At 44.9% G+C, this 21992-nt stretch overlaps 5 protein-coding genes across 17 annotated transcripts in view; 3 read left to right on the forward strand and 2 right to left on the reverse strand.

The window, feature by feature from the left end:
- LOC128254545 (protein qui-1) overlaps window positions 1–11574 on the forward strand; it is a 42264-nt gene extending 30690 nt beyond the window's left edge. For 6 of the 13 annotated variants that reach the window (XM_052983677.1, XM_052983675.1, XM_052983676.1 and 3 more), the window contains 6 exons: window positions 1408–1590; window positions 3980–4075; window positions 4131–5214; window positions 5630–5872; window positions 6686–7002; window positions 7318–8591. In XM_052983677.1, coding sequence (XP_052839637.1) covers window positions 1408–1590; window positions 3980–4075; window positions 4131–5214; window positions 5630–5872; window positions 6686–7002; window positions 7318–8166 — 2772 coding nt within the window. In that variant the 3' untranslated portion in view covers window positions 8167–8591. Of the gene's footprint in view, window positions 1–1407; window positions 1591–3979; window positions 4076–4130; window positions 5215–5629; window positions 5873–6685; window positions 7003–7317; window positions 8593–9877 lie in introns of those variants that run through there. The other 7 variants (XR_008267561.1, XM_052983680.1, XM_052983682.1 and 4 more) reach the window with 7 other exon arrangements.
- Window positions 11575–14510: 2936 nt separating this feature from the next.
- LOC128254559 (dynein axonemal assembly factor 3 homolog) lies at window positions 14511–16306 on the forward strand. The gene has a single exon (XM_052983700.1). It carries the CDS (start codon window positions 14652–14654, stop codon window positions 16254–16256), a length of 1605 nt encoding a protein of 534 aa, XP_052839660.1. The 5' UTR covers window positions 14511–14651; the 3' UTR covers window positions 16257–16306.
- On the reverse strand, window positions 16270–17772 carry LOC128254565 (mitochondrial ribonuclease P protein 1 homolog). The gene is given in 2 exon segments (XM_052983709.1): window positions 16270–16607; window positions 16609–17772. Coding segments are annotated over 2 exon segments (1350 nt in total). The 5' UTR covers window positions 17665–17772; the 3' UTR covers window positions 16270–16313.
- A 464-nt stretch (window positions 17773–18236) lies between these two features.
- Window positions 18237–21985, forward strand: LOC128254562 (pre-mRNA-processing factor 19). The gene is made up of 3 exons (XM_052983705.1): window positions 18237–18381; window positions 18445–19798; window positions 21714–21985. The coding sequence occupies exons 1-3, from the start codon at window positions 18363–18365 to the stop codon at window positions 21856–21858; spliced, it is 1518 nt and encodes a 505-aa protein (XP_052839665.1). The 5' UTR covers window positions 18237–18362; the 3' UTR covers window positions 21859–21985.
- LOC128254563 (uncharacterized) lies at window positions 19809–21738 on the reverse strand. Its single transcript, XM_052983706.1, has 6 exons — window positions 21594–21738; window positions 21463–21539; window positions 21293–21402; window positions 20460–21230; window positions 20154–20397; window positions 19809–20093 (listed from the first exon to the last, which is right to left on the reverse strand). Exons 1-6 carry the CDS (start codon window positions 21631–21633, stop codon window positions 19896–19898), a joined length of 1440 nt encoding a protein of 479 aa, XP_052839666.1. The 5' UTR covers window positions 21634–21738; the 3' UTR covers window positions 19809–19895.
- Window positions 21986–21992: the final 7 nt, after the last annotated feature.

Here is a 21992-nt window from a genome sequence, read left to right on the forward strand (position 1 = left end):
TCCCATTTAAAATTCATCGAACGCTTTTGATTTTGGGCAATGAAAAGAACATTTGCCGAAGCTAATTGCAAAACCACGCCGCTAACCAGATCAAACAGACCGAATGCATTTGCATAATTTCTCTGGCCCAAATAAATTCCACCTCAACTATGCTTCATGCTCTTATCAAACAGAAGGCAAGGTCATGGGGGTATTTTGTGGGTTGGGTTGAGTTGGGTTGGGTTGGGTTGGGTGGTTGCCATCTGGCTGACATGTGTGTGCTGTTCGTTGAACAAGGGTTTACACATTCCGCGGCCTGGCAAATGAACCGTGGCAGGAGGCTGCCGGTGGTGTCCTGTCCCACTTTTCCGCTTCCGCCCAGCCATAAAGTCATACTAAGTAGATATTGCAGAGACGCACACATTAAACTGTGATTACCCACAATGCCCCATGTTTGCATATCAAGCATCTGTCTGTGTGTGTGTGTGTGTGGGGGGGGGGGGGGGGGAAACACGGTGTCCTTGTTCTCGTCCTTGTCGTCGTCCTGTTGACACACATATAGAAATTAGATTTATTGCCACTCGGTTGGCCCCGGGCATATTTTAAAGTCAATTTCGCTGACTTGCCTGCTGCAAGCCCTTCAGGATTTTTCCACGACTCTAGATAAAAGGCTGCAATACTCTTCCTTTACGACCGGTAGTGCCACACATACTCACACACACCTGCAATTACGTGCTTTTATTGAATTAATTACGATATTACGTATACGCCGTGTCATGCCGGCATTTCCATTCATGTCGCCGGCGGTTTTCTTTTTCGCTTATTTTTTTTTGATTTTTTTAAGTCCGGGTAATTTATCAAACTTTTGGCATTTTCCGCTGTTGCTTCCTGGGATGAGGAACTTTGCATGCTAGGTGGCAATTAACTTAATGCATACGAAATGTGACAAACAAAAGGGAGCACCAAATTGAGGGTAGCACATGTGACACGCAAGCCAAGTCAAAGTCGGTTGGCAACAAAGCTCCCCTTTCACTGTCAGTGATTAATACCTAAAACCCCTTCGTTTAGTTGGTATTAAAACCAAACGGCGTTCGTTGAGCATATATGACAAACAAACTGTTCTTCACCTTATAGAATTTTGTAAATAGTCACAAAAACAGTTCGATTTTGATGAATATAGATAATAAAGCAATTAAATTATTTTCATAGGGAAACAAAATGTAGATATCCTTTAGATGTCTCTAATAAACTTAAAAATATTTACTTTAATTTTTACTCAGCAGAATTCATATATTTTTAAAAAGAAACGGTTTTGGTTTGTTGACGGTTTGTTGGGGGTCAAACAACACCAACTAAAAAATACGTATTTTAACGTTGCTTTATACAACTTTCCCTTTTTAAACTCAATTTATGCAATTCTTTTTCCAGAGACATCGCATCACCCATCACCGCGGGCCGGTGAGTGGGATTTTGGTGGCCGGGGCATGCGATGTCCTGATCTCGGGCAGTCACGACAGGACCATTTGCGTTTGGAACCTGGAGAACTTCTGCCTGCTGAATACCATGCAGATGACGAGTCCCGTGCTCCGCATCGACATTTCCTGTAATTCGGTGAGTTTATTTGCCCACAAATAATTGGGGAAAAATGATATTTTATGGTTTAAAGTCGGCAAGTGCATCCTTGGCGAATTTACAACACACACTCACACCCCGGTCCTTATGTGGCTTTCTCAAATTTAACGAAACAAACTTCTGGCAAAGACAAAAGTTGAGTCCTTAAGGGGATTTCACCGCTCATCATCATGCTCAGCTGAAAAGCTTTAAAATAAATTCCTGCGCTCGAGACGGAAAAAAACATAATAAAATGCGAGAATGGCAAGCTTTAAGCCATATTCCACTTGAGTGAAGCGTCCCAAGTAACCGAATAACGAAAAGCGCCATTTAAGGGAACATAAACGCCAGAGACGACATGGAAAAATGGCAAAAGACTGAAATCCTGCAAGTTTAAAGCAAAGCACAATGGATGGACGACAAAATAGATTCGCTGAGATATGACAGAAAAAGCTGGGTGACTTGACAACTTCGCGGGGAGCGGAGGGGTAGGGAAGGGGGAGGGTGAGGGAGGGGAGAGAGAGCATTTTCCGGTGGAAATTCTAATAAGTGATTTCGGCTTGGGGACGCATTACGCGCCAAATCCTTTGTTGTCAATCAGCTTGACAAAAAACCAGATATGTTTGTGTGTGGTGTGTATGCGTTGGTTCGTGCCTGCCACTGCCTCTATCATATAAGTATTGCATACTTAGCAGCAATTTGGCACGCAAAATAATATCAAGATACCGACGGGCAACTCCCCAACATTGATGTCCTTTGTCAATGGCAACTGTGCCACCTTCCCATCCCTATCCCATCTGATCTCATCTTATCCCCATTCCCTACTCCCCTTCCACATCAGCCCAACGCCAGGCAATTGATGCGTGCTACCACTTGTCTCCCGCTCCTTAAGTTGCCCCCTCATCCATTTGGGCTGTCCCAGCAAATCCACAATAGACAGACAACAGGAAAAAGCAACTGTAATTCAAGGTGCGCCCGAACTGCAGCTGCTGGCTCAAGGGAAACTCCTAGGATAACACATTACCACCCAGCAGTTAATGCACTGAAAAAAAGAAGGCTTACTTTAGAGCTCTTATTGCAAAACAAAAATAATGAAACATTTAAGGAATGCGATCTTAACTAATCAAACACTTTACTACCAAATCGCAAAGCGTCTTTATTTACCTTATACATATTGCTTTCCAAGCACTTAAGCCACATTTAATAAATAACTTGAAGTTTTATAAGTTTTAAAATCTAAGTTTTGAAAAACATTTTTCCGAGTGCCTAAGCCATCTCGCATTTCAGACAACAGAACAACAGAACTGAAAAGCCAGAGACAAAGGTAAGATATAGACCAGGAGAGCGATTCAATTACCCGTGGACTTTGGTGAGCTCCGGCTCCTTCAGATCGAAAAACTCGTGGTGTCCTTTGCCGTCACGGAAAATACAATTTCACACATTAAACAAAAGTGCTGGCGAAAATTGAGGGAAAATTGCCTATAAGCAGGCGGAAAAATTGTTTCGCGATAACAAGGACATCTCCTGTTGGCCTGGAGTTTCCTCCCTTTCCAAATTGAAATGTATTTTCGCACAGGCATGAGTACATGCATACCATATTACGATATACGTACATATGTACACAAGAACACTTCAGTTTGTGGGTAGGAGCCCCTTGGGCAGGATTCTTAGCCAAAGAAAATGGCAAAAGGAAATCAACTTTCTTGCTCTTTGGCCTGCATCCTGATGGCTTCATGGCACGGCAGTGACCCAGCCACGCCCCTTACCCGCCCCCTGGGAGAGCTTCCTGTAAGCTGGCCTCAAATTGAAATGCTTCAGCCTGTGTTGGCTGTGTTGGTAAAATGCAATTAATTAATTTTCGATTACCTCGTCAACGACCGTTAATGTGCAGAGAACTCAATCCATAATTATGGCGAAAATTGTTAATTAAGCATCTGAATGGCTCAAAAATTAAAATGCCTCAATCACCATTCATTTTCCATCAAGAATTTTATATGAACCAAAATGTATTAAAAACTGTGGTCATTACCTAAAGATGTTTAAGAGGGTTTTTTTAATTACATATTAAATAATATACAAGGGAAACAAATTTCTAATCTTTTCGAATGAAACACACTTGAAAAACTAATATTTATTTTTAATTCACTTGTAAATGTGTCTAAAAGTATGCAATATGTGCTTTCAATTCGGTTATCCGATAGATTTGTAACCAAAGACGACGTTACTATTTTATATTGCATACTTTTAGACATATCAATAAATGAATTTAGTTATTGTTATTTTCTTAGTGATTTTTGTAACACATTTTTTGAACATTACCACTTTTGAATTATAAAATGCATATGTTTTGTATAACTTTAATATAAATATTATTGTCTTAAACTTTCAGGTTTTCCTGTTGGCTTTGTGTGAGGATAATGCGTTGTATGTTCGTACTTTGGCCACCGGAAAGGAGCTGCATACTCTTAAAGGACACAAATCGAAGGTGAGTTGGAGGTAGCCTCTTTCTGGATACTGATTCTAGGTATTTAAACCTCCAGATCCGCACCATCTCGATCGGCAAGGATAGTCAGCGTTGTGTGGTGGGCTGCGATGATACGCGGGCGTTGATCTACGACATGCACGCCGGTAAACTGGTAAGATCCATGCCCCCGAATCCGGGACCGGTGACCGCCGTGCATGCGATGGACAACGACGACTTTCTGGTCACCGTCGGTGGCAACAAGATCACCTTCTACTCGTTCCGCAACGAGGAGCTCTACGTGAATCCCTACTCGCGTCATCCGCGTCGCAAGCGCAGCCTAAAGCGCCATGCGCAGGCGCAGCGATCGCCGTCGACCACATTGCCACCGATCACCTGCTTCGACCTCTCCCGCGACTCCCAGCAAATGGCCATCGCCTCCGGCCGCAGTGTCCACCTGATGCGGATCAATACGCCGGAGTACCAGTGTACGCTGGAGGGTCATTCGGCCGGGGTTTCCTGCCTGAAGTTTGCGCCGAACGGCGAGTTCCTGGCCACCGGCTCCGAGGATCGATTGGTGCTCATTTGGAACCTGGCACAGGGGGAGATCAGCCATTCGTTCAAGGGTCATGCCGCACCGGTGGTCAAGGTGGTGGTCCTGATGGACTCTCTGCGCGTTATCTCCACGGATCGGGACTCTCTGCTGCTCGTTTGGATGGCCCACTCGGGCAATCTGCTGCAGACCATCCAAGGTCCCTACAAGAGTCTGGCCGTAACCAACAACATGCGGTTTGCCGCCTCCACCAACGGGGACAACACCCTCAAGATCTGGTCACTCACGCAGGAGGACGAGAAATACTCCGTCTCGCACTCGGATGAGATCACCTGCTTCGAGATCAGTGCGGATAGTGCCCACATCATCAGCGGATCGCGGGACATGTCCTTGAAGGTGTGGCAGGCGACGGGCGGCAAGCTCAGCCAGGTGCTGGTGGGGCACAGCGATGCCGTCACCTGCGTGGCCGTTTCGGTGACCAACAAGACCCAGGTGCTGTCCGGCTCCAAGGACATGAATCTCATCATCTGGGACCTGCTCACCGGCGAGGAGGTGCACACGCTGGCAGGACATCTGGGTCCAGTGATTGGTGTTAAAGTTTCGGCAGATGGTGAGTTGAGCCAAGAACTTGTAGCTTCAAATAATTAATTAATTAATATATTATGGTCGAGAACTCGACGATTAGTTAGCTGTTACTTAGCTAACTAATTTCCAAATAATAAATCAAAAATTTTTAAATTAGCGTCATCTGCCAGAAAAGTTACAATATAGCTCATAATTTGGAAAATAATTTGTATGATTCAATAGGTATTGAATGAAAAAACATATAAACATACAAACATATAATATATAATTTAAATTTACATTTAAAATCCAAAATCCCTACATTCATAAGGGCAGACAGATCGACACGGCAATTCATAGGGCTAGTGATATAGGGTCGGGAATGCTACCCTCTACTTTTTACATAGTATTTCAGTAACGGGTATATTTATAATATCCTCATTTTATTCCTTCAAAAACAGGTTCCACTGCAGTTTCGGGAAGCGATGACAAGACCCTGATCGTTTGGGAGACCAAGCGTGGATTGGCGCTGACCTCGCTCCAAATGCATGTGCCCTTCACCCACTTTGACATCAGTTTGGAAGTGTCTCGAGTTCTGGTCCAACTGGTGGACAGCTACAATCTCCCCGTGATTTGTTTACACAACACCCCGGCGCAGTACGTCAAGCTGCCCACTTATTCGGGTCCCAGTAAGGATGTTGAAGGTATGGTTTATTTCATAACGCTCACTTATATATCGATTATGGATAACTGCTTAATAAAAGCATTTCAAAAGACATAAATATCTGTGTAGCTGGGTTCGTTAAATAACAAATACGTTATTTTACGTTTGTGATAAACATGTTCAATATAAATTAAACAATTGAAAGTAAAAACATGTTGTGTGTCAAAAACAGAAGTGCACAAATACTACACACATCGCCAAACCTTTGGGTTAAAAGAAACCACTCTAACCTTTTCGCTTTAATTATCAAGTATCTTAAATGAAATCAAAATCAGTACTTAACACGATGTTTGTATTTATACGTTTTGAGCGAAAAAATCGATAATAAATTAATAACCGGCAATAAATTAGAAAAAGTGAATACAACTTACGGACATAATACAACTTACTGACTATAGATAGTGATTTTTGACACGCTACCCGAGTCATAAATTAAAATGTTTTATATTATGTATTATTATTATTTATTATTATAATTGTTCGCGAAAAGATCATTTGTTTACTGGCTACTTAACTATTACCAAACTAAATATGTTGTGAAAAAATGTTTTAAGACAATGCAATGCTTTACAAATAGGCTCATTCAAGGCATCATTTGGTCTGTAAACAGGAATTAAGTCCACAGACTCCTTCCGGCACATATAAATTAATGGTGTTCAGCAGGAAACCAGGGCAATCAATTTTGCCAATGAGCAGGTCATATTATGAATTAAATAGGCATAGCTACCTAACCTAATCTATTGTATATGATGGATCCATCGCTTACAAATATAACAACCTCATTACCTTGCAGATCTGCGACCGCAGGGCCCCAAGCGGCAGATGAAGCGGCTGCTGAAGAAGGAGGTCTCCTTGGACACGTACACCTGGCAGAAGAAGTACGGCCACCTGACCTCCTCGGTGATGATGGCCCAGGTGGACGAGCGTCTGAAGCGTCGCTTCAGCGTCTCGGCCAGCATGGAGGAGATCTCGAAGATCGCCGAGACCAAGACGGGTGCCTCGCAGGCGAATCTGGGGCCGGAGCAGGCGGCTCTGGCCCAATCGCAGCACTTTGACCAGCTGGAGGCTCTGTGGAACAAGCGGTCGCCGCCCAGAAGGCGTCACAATGCGGTAAGTGGTCAGTGGTCTCCATTCAAGCCCCACTTTCTCTCTCTCTCTCTTGGAAGGAGCAAATGGAAGGACCTTAGCTGCAGTTCGCTTTAATGTCTGTGTAATCCTTTGGTATTCGTAGTAGATGCGCTCACTATTTTGGTTTTTCTGTTTCGTCTCCTTTCTTTTCGTTTCATTTCGCTTCGTCTCTGTTTGCTTACACACCAATCTGCAATCTGCAATCTGTGCAATGTGCAACGTGCAATGTGCAATGCAATGTGCAACGTGCAACATGCACATGCAATGTGCAATGTGCTATCTGAACCCTTGTAACAGGGTCTCTCGAGGCAAACCTCGCTGGTGGAGGACCGTCTCGAATCGTCGGACGACGATGAGTACCAGGATGAGCGCGCAGGTATGTTGTCCGCCTCCTACGATAACATCCACCTCCTTGCACGTTTGCCCGGCCTCCGGTCCCTGCACGATGCATGGAAAACGAACAGTCTGCGGGAGCGGGAGCCACGTCGCTCCGGCCGCACCAAGTTCTATGTGAGCACACCCCCACCACAGAACTCGCAGGACAGCAGCAGCCTGCGGCTGGACACCAACACCAGCACCAACACCTACACCTACACCAACACCACCACCATACACGACCACCGCGGACAGTGCCGATGTGCGGATGGGGGGCTGGTGGTGGCTCCGGACCTGGTCAGAGACCTCCTTGCCGCCCCATCCGCACCCGAGTCCCCGCAACGGATCTCCCTGCGCCAGTTGCTCCATTGGCCCAGTCTTAAGTCTCGCCTTTGGCGCCGCCAGCGGAACTGTCAGTCCCTGCAACCGAACATCCGGCTCAATCCGACCGACCAACTCCGCCTCCGACCCACGCCCATCATTGTGGTGGAGAACTACGATGTCCGCCGTGTGCAGCAGCTGCGCACGGATCTCGTCCTGCATCCGCAGACGAGTCGGGCCTCTGTGGGCCACATTGAGGTGGCCGGCAGCGAGCAGATTCTGGCCAAAAAGGCCTCCTCCTCCTTCTGGCAGCGTCGCTGGCACCTCTTGCGCCACAAGGCCACCAACCACCGGTCCGAGTCCAGCCAGCATGGTCACCCGATGCCACTCCGGGATACCGGCAATTCCCATTCGAATAACAGCACCCCCGATCCCACGGCCAATCTGTAATGACTGTGTGGCCCAATGACGACGACAATGGGCAGGCACCCAACCACCGACCCCACTGAACCGCCACACCACCACCAATCTGCACCACCAACATTATACCACCACTTTCGTTCTCCAGCACCACGTTTGCCACCCTCTGTCCGTAGTTTTGGCCATGCGTAGTTTTTCGCCATTAGTAAACTTTCACTTATTTATTTTAATAAATTTCCACAAGGTTTATTTCGTTTTATTTTGATTGCTCGTTCAATTATACCCAATTATCTATGGTCAAATTGTCCGGAAACTGTGTCCAGGTGAGTACACTCCAGAAAACAGAGACTAAACTTTGGTAAAATACGGTTAGGGCTGCGTGTTTTATAAGGGTGTCAAAAATCCCATAAAACTAAAATTACACTAAATTGATATAAAAAATCTTCCAGTCGTAAAGCTGTAAAACTATGTTGCAACATATTAAACTGGTGTTCTTAGGATATTTAATATTAAAGAATATACATTTTTTTTTTAATTCGGTTAAGTTTCAATTTAGTTCCAAAAAAAATTTGTAATTGGTGTTGCTAGGATATCAAATATATAATTTTTAAAGGAGATATCAATCATTTTTTTTTTTATTCAGTTCAATTAAATGGCAGCTAAAGTTCTTTTAGTTCGATAAGTTTGATTCATTAATGGATTTAATTTAAGAAATTTCAGCAACTACTTAAATAGCTTCGCTGCCTTTCATATAATCTCAGTTCAATTCAGGTAAAAATATTCCTAGACCTTTTTTTTATCTGAACTGGACATTATCTTTGATATTTTAACCCCTAACAAACTTTTAAAGAAATCCGTAAACTCACAGCTTAAATGGTGATTGGGATACATGTTAAAACGCTTGTAACGAGCCTGTGGATGCCATTCGCCATTGTTAATTATAATTAGTTTTACCCCAGGTAATGACAGGGCTAGTGCGCGTGTTTTCGACTGTAATGGCTTTCGAGTAAATGGCTGCATCATGAATATTAAGTGCTCATCCGACCAGTGGTCGTGCTCATTTCGCACTGGCCAATGCATAAAAGTGCAATCAATAAATTCGCAACGCGATTAACTCGATAAGCAAAGAAGAGACCATCGCATCGCTGGCCGGGTAATGAATTGAGCAAATTAAAAGCAATCAATACCAGTCGAACGAAAACGAAAACGAAAGCGAATCGAATGGTTTCACAGACTTGTGGGTGGGTTCCCATGGGGTCCAGTGAGGTAAGCAGCTCGTTCTCCAAGCTCTACGTTATGTTCATCCATCCTCCTCAGGCATGTTTTGCTTTCAGCCAAAGAAACAAGTACGCAAAACCCCAAAAACCAAGACAGAACTTGAGCCTGTGTACCATAATACATACTACCATGTATACTACAAATAAAGTGTTATTCGCTTTCTCGTTCTCTAAGTATGTGTTTTCACTTTCGACTCCTCTCGATTTTATAACGTTTTACGCTCTCTCGATGTGTATATATACTATATATCTTCCTGCATATTTAAATACTCGTTCCGTTTAAAATTGTTGCCAAGTTTGGCCACGATTCTGCTGTAAAACCAAAATGAACAAAAATAAAAATAAAAAATGAAAACGAAAACGAAAAATGAAAATGAAGTTCCCATTTTCCATTCCAACTATCCGAACCACAACTCCGAATGAACCACCACAACCACCACCACCACCACAACCACAACCAACAGCCACCGCCCACAGTTCGAAAACCAGTTCCCGCAGCTCACTGCTCCCATAAACAACTGCAACCGGAACAGTAGCCACCAACGGCAGACAGCGTGAATAAATACTACAAATATGATAATAACCCGCAAGACAAAAAAAAAATGTAAACCATTTAGATTAGTTTCCCCACTCGATTGGCATGTTATCCTCCAGTGTTTTCCAAATCGCAGCTAGTTCAACGTATGTAGAGCACTTTGCAAGAACCCAACCACAGAACCAGAACGGCACCCCAAAATTGACTAACCCCCCCATCTGGCTAATTTCGGTTAAATTTCGTTTCTAGATGACTTCGATGACTTCTTTCAGTGGGGATAGGACGTTAAGATTAGGTAATTAGGATAAGATATCACATTGTTATTGCTAGGGACTAGACACACTTACCTTTCGAAAATACGGGCATACCTCAAATGCAACTGCTGAAAAAAACACTTTTGAGAATTCTACACAGTCTATAGAGAACTCGTAAAATAGCATATTTATAACCGCAAAAGGAAAAACAACCTCTGCACGGCCATCTGGATGCTATCAAGTAAGTATGCTACCAGGTCGCAATGACACATATCCCCTAGCCGAACCACTAGAGTCATACAGTTAATAGAGCTTAATCATCTTAATTTGGCCAATGGCCACAGCGAAAGCCTTTGCTTTGATGTCTCGTGCAAGTAACGTTTATTTGGCAATTGCTATTAGAGCTGGACGTGAACGAACGTAGATGCCAGCAAGTAATTCGGTGTTGGGCATGTCACTCTAGACCGATGCCAGTAATACCAGAGACAAACTAAAGCACATTCCGAATTTGTTATCAATTTATGCAGATCATTTCGCTTCAGGAGGAGGAGGATACCACAAGGGATAAGGCCTGAAGCACCAGCAGCACCATCCATTAAATGGCGTACTTATCCAAAATGACAATGGAAAGCAATAACCCATCTCCCATTTATCTTTGTAGATGTAAACCAATAATATAACATAACATAACATAACATAGTTAAATCTGATAAACCACCGTCTCAGACTTTGTAGGAACTATAGCTTTAAGTGAGCCAATTTCGACATTTTATTGTTGTAGAGTGTTTTATGTACCTACTAGACCCGAGCTAAATGTTGATTGTATTGACACAATAACGCAATAACTTAGAATCTGTTTAAATGAGAAATGCAAATACAAACTCTCTGAAGGGGTAAAAAGCGTAACTATGCTTAAAAACACAAGTAAAAACAAGTGAAAACAAGAAAACAAAAACACACACCGACACAAGCACAAAGACAAAACATTGATGGTTAGTTAAGGAAACAAGCAAATGTATATATTTTAAGCTACCATGTTCGCTGTAGAATTAGTATTACCTCGACCTCAGTTCGAAACGCACTTTTTTGGTTCACGGGCTTGCACTTCCCGCGGATATAACTTCAATAACTTTCTGACAATCAGAGGTTCTTGCCTGGAACGAAAAAAAAACAAAACAAACGAACAACCACAAAGCAAATCTACAACTGAGAACGACAAATGGATATTTCTACACCGGATATTTCTATGCATGCCACAAGTGAAACTTCGTTAAAAATAAGCAATTAATGTCTATGTAGCCTAGTGTAGTGTCCATCTAGTGTAGCTGAGCCACGAGCATCTCCCGAGGAATTATGCATCTGGAAACGGAAACAGATACGGATACGGATACGGCAACGGAATCGGTTAGCGATATCGAATAAAAATACACACTGAAAAATGTACACCCTGTCTATGTCTATTAACACGAAATTAAACTCAACTTTACTGGAGAAAAGCAGAACGGAATTTTTCATTATACAAATTTTAATGGAATTTTTATCTTTAATATTACACTATCTGAATTTAATATTTTCAATCTAGTAGACACTTTTTAGTTTAGCCATGAAACTCCAGCGCACCTCATTTAACATATGTTTTCTAGAAAAAAATATTCCAAAATAAAAATTTGCGTTTCAAAAGTTTTAGCCGACTTTTTTTCTACGAATTGATTTTGGTAGCTTGAAAACTGTTATGTTTTATTTAAAACTTACAAGTTCGAAATGTTTAAATTATACTTTGCCATCTGAGAAGCTAAATAAATATTTTGCTTTATTTTAAAATTGCAAAATGTTTTTTAATTTAAAAAATTTATTTGTTATATGGCTTTGTTCTCCTAAGAAATTACATCATTCAAAATCTACAAGGGTTAAACATGTACCAAAAATGTAAGCTCGAATATGCTACAGCGAACAACGACCACTGTGATTTTCTTTAATTATTTTTTCGGGGGTCTGGAAATCTAGATGAATGGATTGTGGGTCAAGGTTCAGACGGAGACACATGCACATCGAGTTGGCAACAATTAATTCGGTTTCCCCTGACCTCTTTCATTATGCATGGCTTTCATCTTTCACTCTTCATTATTCGGCCCATCTGTCCGCCCGTCGGCAGCCATTGTTTGTTTGCAGTTCTCCGGCCATTATGGCACCATTTGCCAAGCCAATGTCAAACAAAAGCCAAAGCGTCCACATCAGCATCGTGGGCGGAACTTTGGGTGGATAAAACCGCAGACGCAGCCATTTTGTTTGCACTGTCTAATGAGAAAAGTTTGCGGAAAGCATTGACAATGAATGTTGCTGATAATAGTGGATGTATATGTGGGTCAGGTTCCACAATATTCGCCAAGGAAAATCCCATTCTCATCGCACATACATAGGCACAAGCCCTGATCGATAGCCATGTACGCAATTAATGAGCTACCAGGAAATGTGAAAAATAGTGGGCCTCGGTCAACCCTTTTCAGCTTTGGTCTCTTATTACTTTTGTTTTTCGGCCCAGACGGAAAGCCATGGAAAAGGCAGAAAATGCCGTGCACTAGCACTGATGAATTGAACCCACTGAACCGCATACAAATCGAGTGGATGCTCCACTCAGACCTCCATGGGAATGCGAATACTTAGCTTTTGGTTTTTCGGCGAATTTATGGGCTTCTCGTACTCGCTTGCGGCACAAGCTTTGGGTAAAGGAAAATTCTGGAAAATGCCAACGTTGCGGAAGGCTCACAAAAATGCCGCCGCATCATACTTGTCCGTCTAAATGGATTTTCCCTGCTCTGGAGCCGCATAATTGCAAGCGAACACAAGGCACTGAACACTTCTAATGTGCATTTACCTCCCTCTCATAACCACTACACATAAAACAAAATATCTTATGAAACATAAATGTTATTGGTATAGTTGTTATAATATAGTTATAGTTTTATCAATATAGTATAGTAAAACCAAATTTCAAATTATAAAGTCAAATTCAATTAATTTTTTTTAATATTGTATTTTAAACCCATTTAAATATAAATGCATATTATTTTATTTCGAAAATTTTTAAAGAAATCAATATTGATATTCTTTCTAATTACTTATTTTACAAACAATTGGTTAAACAATATAAGTAACTTATAGTACTTTTCCCCTCAGTGTACTTTTCTAAGCTTGGCACAGCCAAACACATACATATAGCTTCTGTCCTTGCCTGGTATCATCGTCAAATCAAGCATACGCAGCGTATAACGAGAGAAACAGAGAAACATTTGAAAGGCATTCTGAACAGTCGGGAAACTTTATGGCGAAGACTTAGCAATGTATTAGGAACTTTCAGACATTGTCAAGTGAAAGTAACCAAGTAGAAATGGGGAGACACGAAAAACAGAACTGAGGCTGAATAAAAAACTAGCACTGACAACACAGCAAAGTATCTGGATTAAGTGGGCCACTTGCCGCTGGCCTTAAATCCATTCGTCCACCAACGATTTTCCCGCAGGCAAACAATAAAAAAACCATCCAAAAATCTACACGCATTATCTTTAATCTCGCTTTAGAGATTTGTTCGCGTTTAGCGAGTTAAAAAAGGAAAGTCGGAAAACTACCAGATAAGGGCTTTTAATTTAATGAAGGGCGTGCAGGAAAACGTATATTTTTAATTAAAAAATTTATTTACTTCTCGACGAATTAAATGGGAAACTGCAAAACAATTTAGACAAATAAACTTAATAGATAATGAAGAAAACATTGGCTATTAGCTAAGTATGTTTTAAATTAAATTTTTTTTTGTTTAATTACCTTTTAATTAAAAACTAATTTTCGAAAGCTGACGAATTAGTTGAAACAAAACTCTTCTCATAGACAATAATTTATGGTGGGAAATTAATTTTAGTTTATTTTAAAAGTATTTAGAGGAGACATTATTTTTAAAAATTTCCCTAAGCACTCTTCCATTAAGACTCCCCTGACCAATGGTCATTCCCGCGGAGACTTTCCTTTTGAAATGAAAATGGTACTATTATGATTCCAGGAGCAATCCCCGATAGATTTGCTGCTGCTCGCCTTGCCAATCAGCTGAAAGCAAACAACCAAATCTGAATAATGCATTACCCGGCACTTCCCATCCACTCCGCCCCTCCATGGGGTAGTATATGAAGACACATCCCACCACGAGAAGCCATTTGCCCAGTGCCCGCTGCAGGCCACTGATATCGAAAGCAATTTCCGTTGTGATTGCCACAGTTCCCTAATCCCCGCAACGGATGCACGCAAATGAGGGACTGACGCAGGAGTAGGACGTTGCCGGGGACAACGACGACAACAAGTAGTCCTGGCAACTGCCATTAATCAATTCGAAACAGAAAGCGAGCTCAGAAATAAGTCACCACAGATCTGAGATAGTTAAAAATTAAAACAAAAATTAATGTCAAGATGTTATGGGGTCTCAGCTCGGCATTGGATCTGTACGAGGAGTATCTGAAGGCCTTTAAGATCAACGATGATCCTTTGGGGGAGGAAGGAGATGCGGAAGGAGCAGGCGGAGACGATCCATTACACAGCCTAAACATCCTCATCTGCGGCGGTGCTGATCCGCGTCATTTGATTAAGACTCTGGCCAAGAGATACACCCATCGCGTCCGACCCAAACTTAACATCTACGTGCTGGATGGCTGCGCCGAAATTGTGGCCAGGAACATGCTGCTCCTGGGCGTGGCCCTGGAGGATCCGGAGTCCTTTAGCCTGGTGTGCAAGGTGCATCTGTTCATGGACCTCTACGGAAATGCAGTGGTGCGGCCCAGCTCCCATCACTATATGGCCGCCAAGGGGCGCACTCTGCTCCAAATGGTCACCGATGATGAGAAACTTCGGCGCCTGGCTCCCATGCTGAATGTTGAGGGACTGAAGTACAAGGAGCGAGATGGCTTGGAGATGGCCTTCAGTTTCTGGCAACCACATCCCTGGAATATATTCGAGGTGACCTCCTACTGGGAGCAGCGATCGAGGGCTCTCCTGGGCACCCGTTACGACCATCGCAATGGGGCCTTCGACTGGGACTTGAGCATGACCCTAAAGGATCGTGGGGGTCAGCAAATCTGCTCGCAGGAGTATCGCTACTGGCGGGAGTCGGGCGTGGCCTTTGTTTTTCCGGAATATGAGCAATGCAAACCGAACAAAACTCTGGCCGCTGGTTTGGTGCGAAACGGACGCACCTTCATTCATCGTGGCTATGTGGGCGATATCCAGACTGGTCCCTTTTGTGGCTTCGGGCTGCGCACCTCCGAGGAGCGGATGCATCACTCGGTGCATGGGGATAACGATTATCGCGCTACTGACATAACTGAGCGCAACCTTTTGGAACTATTTCACGAGCTTCAGACCCAGACCGCCTACGAGCATGATCCCACGCGCTCCCGAAGATACGGCTCCGTTCAGTTGCTGATGACGCCGTTGCTTAACCACCAGGAAGTGGACGCGACGGGACAGGCATCGTACGATAAGCCCTGGATCCCAGTGCCCGGAGTAACAGTGCACTATGTGTCGCCAATGGAAATGGTCCAACTGCAGCAGGGGGCAGTTCGCTGGAACAACATGTTCGACGTTGCCTTCATGGCCTATAACTATTACACTTTCCTGAGCAAGGACTTCTTTCAGGCTCTGCGCTCGCAGGCTCTTTTCGTGCTGGAGACCAAACTGATGACCGTGGAGCGCAAGGATCATGTGCAGGAGTTTGAGACCAAGGCCAAGGAGCTGTTGAAGCAGTCCGGCCTTAAGGCGGCCATCAACTACCAGGCCATCAATGCGAAGAACATGTGGCTCAAATACAAGAAGACTGACCAAGATGAAGCCGAAGATGAGCTGGAACCAGAGCCGGAAGGTTTTCCGGCCATTGATTGCGAAGAAGATTTTGACGTTCCTTCTGCAAATGATTCTAAGCTGGTTATAGAAGAAATTACCTCAGAGAATCAAACTGTTGCAGCGATTAAAAGGGAAGTGGAGGCAGAAGATTCAATACCACCAAAGAACCTCTTTCCGTAAAGCCTATGCAATCTGAACTGAAATAAAAGTACAATTTAATGAATACAACAGGTAACTTTAATTTTGTCGCTGCTTCTTCTTCTGCTTCCCCGTGGCCCAAGTGTCCAGTTGGAACTCCATGCCCTCCCGGCGCTGCCTAACCTTTTGGGGTGTTGCAAATGACGAGGCCTGCCGCCGATCCTCCTGGAAGTCCAGCAGATGATCAACTCGCATATTGAGTTTCCTGGCCCGCGTGCCCGTACCCCAGTGATCTTTCTCCCTGCGATGCTGGAATTCATTCTCCACGACCTTCCGCCGGGGCACATGCTTCAGTGCCGCTTCCCAGTTGCCAGTTTTCTTGAGGTCCAGCATGAATGTTGATCATTTGGTTGAGAGTGAGTGATTTGCCCGAACCGGACCCCCACTGCAAGTAGCGATCCAGGGGCAGTTTCGCCATTCGCAGACCCAATCGCTTGGCTTTGGCCAGCGACAGTGGCTCATTGTTCATTGTGTCCACCATGGCACCAATGACATAGACGTCATCCGGATTGTAGGTGACCAGATCCTCGCGGCAGTGAGGCGTTAGGTAGACGAGGTTCTGCTTGGGAAACAGTTCCGTAAAACACTGGGGGTGCACGTTCATCGGAAACTCGGGGTTGAGCATGGTGGGAATGAAGCGCTGGAGGGTCTTCATTGTTCTGCTCTCCAAGTGGGCGTTGCAGTAGTGCAGATCGAAGGGCTCGTCGTTCAGCCGGTTTTCGGCGAAACATAGCATGAGCTGTTTGGCGGCATACGAAGCTTCCCGGTTATTCATGTGCTCGTCGTAGGAGCAATCCAGCACAATCTTGGGGGCGAACTGCATGGCGCGGGTCAGCCTGTTGTTCTGCCAGTGATTAATTGTGGTGTCGTAGATGCGCAGGAACATGGACGTGTGGCCCAGGCCGTAAATGATGTGCGTGTTCTCCTCGCGCTCCTTGCGCATCTCCTCTTTCCGCCGTACGGTGTCCTCCGCCCGCTGAACCTTCTTCCGCTGCTCCGATTCCTTCTTCATCTCGATTTGCCAGAGAAATGCAAAGTACTTGATCCGAGCCGATTTCGTGGGCAGGGTCAGCACGTGCTCCCAGTGGTGCTCCTGGAAGAAGTCAAGTGCCGGCACGCGGCGTCCCTCCTGATGGGCAATGTCTGCCTCCAGCTGGAGCACCTTAAGCCGCTTCTCCCGATCCTCTTTGGTCTCCGATATCTCCGATATCGCCTCATTATTTAATGCTGGAGTGGGCTGTGAGAAGGGGTTCACAAATTTTTGTTGGGTTTCTTCAGAGCCGGCTAATGGGTTGCCTCTGCTGGAGGACTCCGATGCGTATCTGGCTGGCGTGGCACTACCCTTCAGCAGTTGGCTGCCTAGACGCCATCGTGCAAGATGCTTCAGCATTTTATATATTCCTTATTGGCAGTTATAGTTATCGTGTTCTTAAGCTAAGTCGAGAATTAAATAACAGAAAGAGCACAATGTGGCGGGGTTGTCATCACTTGTTATGGATGCACGCGTGGCATTGTGACTGCCAAATCAGAGAAACAGCTGATTTGTTATCTACATAGCTAATTTACTGTAAAAAAAAAAGATGCTATTAACTACTATTAAATGTATTTAATTGCAAAATGATTTACAAGTATATAAAACCACGACTGTTAAGCAAACTATGTTAAGTTAACTTTAAATTATGTGTCTTCCTAACTTTTGTTGAGGCATACATTCATATTTATTTTAAACTGAATGTCAATCTTTTATTTGTATAATGCAAACGACCTTGTTTACCTAGACTAAACTAAATGTTCTGAAAATGCAACATGAATGCAAAAGCAATAAGAATCGATGTCTGATTAATTAAAAAAACATAATGAACACAAAGTTTTAGTTTACATCTAGCTAATTTTACCATTCTCAAAATAGTAGCCAAATCAACCCTCATCTGGAAACTCTGTTTTCGATAACAACCGCGTGGCTGTGTGACTGGCATAATAATAAGAAGCGGCTTTGCCGACAATTTTGCGCTTGGCTCGGGAAAAAACGTGTAAAACATTTTATTTACTAACTAGACTACGCGAAAAGTGACCTAAACATAAATAGCAATGGCTTTGGTTTGCGCACGTAAGTGAATTGATTTAGTTTCAATTAGTAGATAGCTATCATAAACCGCACCGTTCGTTGCAGTGACAAACGAAGTCCCCGAGACGCCCGTGGTTTCCCCATATTCGGGAGCCGTCTTCGAGAAGCGGGTAATTGAGAAGTATCTGTTGGAGAACGGGGTCGATCCCATCAGCGGCAAGGAGCTGAAGCCGGAGGAGCTGATCGAGATCAAGACGCCGGCCGTGGTGAAGCCGAAACCGCCGAGCGCCACCAGCATACCGGCCACTTTGAAGACCATGCAGGACGAGTGGGACGCCCTGATGATCCACTCGTTCACACAGCGCCAGCAGCTGCAGACGACGCGCCAGGAGTTGTCCCATGCCCTGTACCAGCACGATGCCGCCTGCCGAGTGATTGCGCGCCTCAACAAGGAGGTGGCCGCCGCCCGCGAGGCCCTGGCCACGCTGAAACCCCAGGCAGGCATTGTCAGCGCCCCCACGGCGATTCCCCAACCGGCCCTGGCTGCCGAGGCCGGTGGCGCCGCTGCCCATCCCATGGAACAGGCGGGTATGAGCGCCGAGGTCATACAGAAGCTGCAGGACAAGGCCACGGTGCTGACGCAGGAGCGCAAGAAGCGCGGCCGCACTGTGCCCGAGGATCTGGTCACGCCGGATCAGGTTAAGGGCTTCCTAACCGTCGCCTCCCATCCCGGCCTGCATTCGGCCTCGGTGCCCGGCATTCTGGCCCTGGACATTAACAGCGCTGATCACAGCAGGATCCTAACTGGAGGCAACGACAAGAACGCCACTGTGTTCAACAAGGACACCGAGCAAATGGTGGCCATCCTGAAGGGACACACCAAGAAGATCACCAAAGTCATCTATCACCCGAACGAAGATACAGTCATCACCGGCTCGCCCGACATGAACATTCGCATTTGGCACGTGCCCACTTCGCAGACGCAGCTGCTCCTGCGCTGCCACGAGGGCCCCGTGACCGGACTCTCGCTGCACCCCACTGGCGACTACTTGCTGTCCACCTCGTCCGACAAACACTGGGCATTCTCCGACATCCGCACCGGTCGCCTGCTCACCAAGGTAATCGATCTGGCCGAGGTGGGTCTGACGACGGCACAGTTCCATCCCGATGGCCTGATCTTCGGCACGGGCACCGTGGACTCGCAGGTGAAGATCTGGGATCTGAAGGAGCAGAGCAACGTGGCCAACTTCCCTGGCCACACCGGACCCATTTCAGCCATTTCGTTTTCGGAGAACGGTTACTACCTGGCCACCGCCGCCGATGACGCCTGTGTCAAGCTGTGGGATCTGCGCAAACTGAAGAACTTCAAGACGATCCAGCTGGACGACGGCTACGAGGTTAAGGATCTGTGCTTCGACCAGAGTGGTACCTATCTGGCTATCGCCGGCAGCGATGTCAGGTGAGTTTATTCTTCTTTGCTGATTTCATTTATATCTTAAGCCGAGTTAGTGTTATATAATGCTTAAGTTGAGTTGTGAATATTGATGTTGATCCGCTTAGACCTTGTTTTTCCATCGCTGCTCCACTTGTAGGTGATGGTGCTTTTTAAAGTGCGCCATCCAGTTGTGCAGACGATTCTGTTTGACCAGTGCCCGGCGAGACATCTCTTTTTCCGCTGCCATGCGACGGCGTACCTGCTGCTCCACGCTTTGCAGTTTGCTTGGTTCAATGTGGTCCAACTTGGCCAAAAGTTCCTAAAGAGATAAAACCATTACTAGAGATTTTACTATCAAAGGCACAGCTTTAAGTATTACCAGAACATGGGCTTGGATTTTCTCCACCTTGGCCAAAGTTGTGTCCTGTTCGTCTTCGTATGTGGACTTTGGTGGCGGCGTTGGGGGCTGCATATCCTCCAAGGTGCGCCACTGCTTCGCTGACTTCTCTGCTGCCTGCTTAGGCGGCGACTCCGTCACCTCTTTCCTCTGCTCCGGCTGAACTTTGTTTTTGATGTGCTTTAGGATCACTGGGATAATGCTATTTAGCTTGATATTCAGCTTGCTGGCAAGTACAAACGCGAAATTAAATAGGAAATGGAAGAACTTAGTCAACTAAAAACCCACTCTTTGCAGTATTTCTGTTCGTAGTCATTCAGTAGATCCTTAGAACGCTCCTGAAGTCCTGCCACACGTCGTTGCAGGAACTCTGGATCCTTGAGGAACACATTGGCTTTCACCTGGCGTTCGTAAGTCTTTTGCGACTTGTAATGGAGGATACCCACGATGTGGTTCAAGAGTGCCAACTGAGTAAAACGCCTATTGTAGTTGGAGACCTTCAAGCGGTTCCTTTCATAGCCACGAATCCAGATCTCCGCGTTGAGGTGATTCCGCTTGGCCAGATAGGGTCGCACTATCTTCTCCATGTAGCTCTGGACTTGGCGCACTTGCTCCAGTCCTGCTGGATTCCGTTCGGTAATCTCCATTGCCACAATCTCCTGTGGCATAACCAGTCTCCCGCTGTCCTCCTCCCCTTCGGTCTGTTCCTCCTCCACCGTGTCGTCAAAGTAGCTGATCAGCTTGAGCAGATACTGAAAGCGACCGTAGACTTCCTGCACTTCCATCAGGACTCGCTGGTGCTCCAGTTTTACCTCATTGAGCTCCTCGGCTAGTTTACTTTCCTTCAGTTTCTTTAGCTTCTCTTGCGCCTCCAGCATTTTCTTGAACTCCTCCGCCTCCATCTTTTTGAGCGAGTCCTCCGCAAACTTGTGAAACTCTTCGGCCTTCTCGTACAGATTGTCCTGATACTCTTTCTCACGTTTCCGGTCCAAGAACAGTTCTTGGGTGGCGTAGTACATGAAACGGTTGCGCGTAATCTCCCGCAGAAGTAGGATGTCCCTGAAAAACACCGAAAATAGGAATGACTAGGACGTAGAACTCCCACTCTCGATTCTCCCTACGTTTTCATGCGAAACTTTCTGGCCAAACGCTGCAGACTGGCATCTTTTATGTAATCGGGATCGATGGTGGTCACCACACAAGGAGCTCGGGGATTGGCGATTTCTCCGCGCTAAAGAGTAGACATTACATACTTATATGTGGGTAGCACTGAAAAGATTTTCTTACACACCGCATTGAAATCCTCAATTGATAAATTAATGGGCTTTGGAGGATCCGGTTCCACATGGGTTTTGGGTCGAACGAAGTCTTGGTAGGCAACATATTTTAGTAAATTATACACTTGTTAAAATGGAAACTTACTTTCATATTCGCGATAAACTTTTCTTTTGAATTTGCGCATTTTTAAAGGATTCCCTTACTAAACTTGTTTACTCTGTTGCCAAGGTACAACTATAGTTTTAACTTTGATTTCATTTTCAGGGTTTACCTGTGCAAACAGTGGCAGGAACTGAAGGTATTCAACGACCACACGGCCCTGGCAACGGGCGTTCGATTCGGAAAGCATGCTCAGTATCTCGCCTCCACCAGCATGGACCGCACCCTGAAGATATACGCCATCGAATAAGCACTGGCCGAGTCCACATATTTAGTACATAAGTCCAGCTAATTTCTTATCCCATATATATCATACTGATTGTGTGCGTTTCTTGAACAAATCTTGCAGAAAAATAAACCTGACCCTTTATCCAAAAGCTTGTT

This window comes from Drosophila gunungcola (genome assembly GCF_025200985.1).
Source record: "Drosophila gunungcola strain Sukarami chromosome 2R unlocalized genomic scaffold, Dgunungcola_SK_2 000006F, whole genome shotgun sequence".
NCBI classification, from domain to species: Eukaryota; Metazoa; Arthropoda; class Insecta; order Diptera; family Drosophilidae; genus Drosophila; species Drosophila gunungcola.

Coding starts and splice junctions, on each gene's coding strand:
- LOC128254559 (XM_052983700.1), top strand. CDS start 14,652: ATGTTATGGGGTCTCAGCTCGGCATTGGATCTGTACGAGGAGTATCTG.
- LOC128254562 (XM_052983705.1), top strand. Junction 19,799..21,713: donor ATCGCCGGCAGCGATGTCAG/GTGAGTTTATTC, acceptor TTTCATTTTCAG/GGTTTACCTGTGCAAACAGT.
- LOC128254563 (XM_052983706.1), bottom strand. CDS start 21,633: ATGCGCAAATTCAAAAGAAAAGTTTATCGCGAATATGAAA. Junction 21,403..21,462: donor CAATTGAGGATTTCAATGCG/GTGTGTAAGAAA, acceptor TCTACTCTTTAG/CGCGGAGAAATCGCCAATCC. Junction 20,094..20,153: donor AAATCCAAGCCCATGTTCTG/GTAATACTTAAA, acceptor TTATCTCTTTAG/GAACTTTTGGCCAAGTTGGA.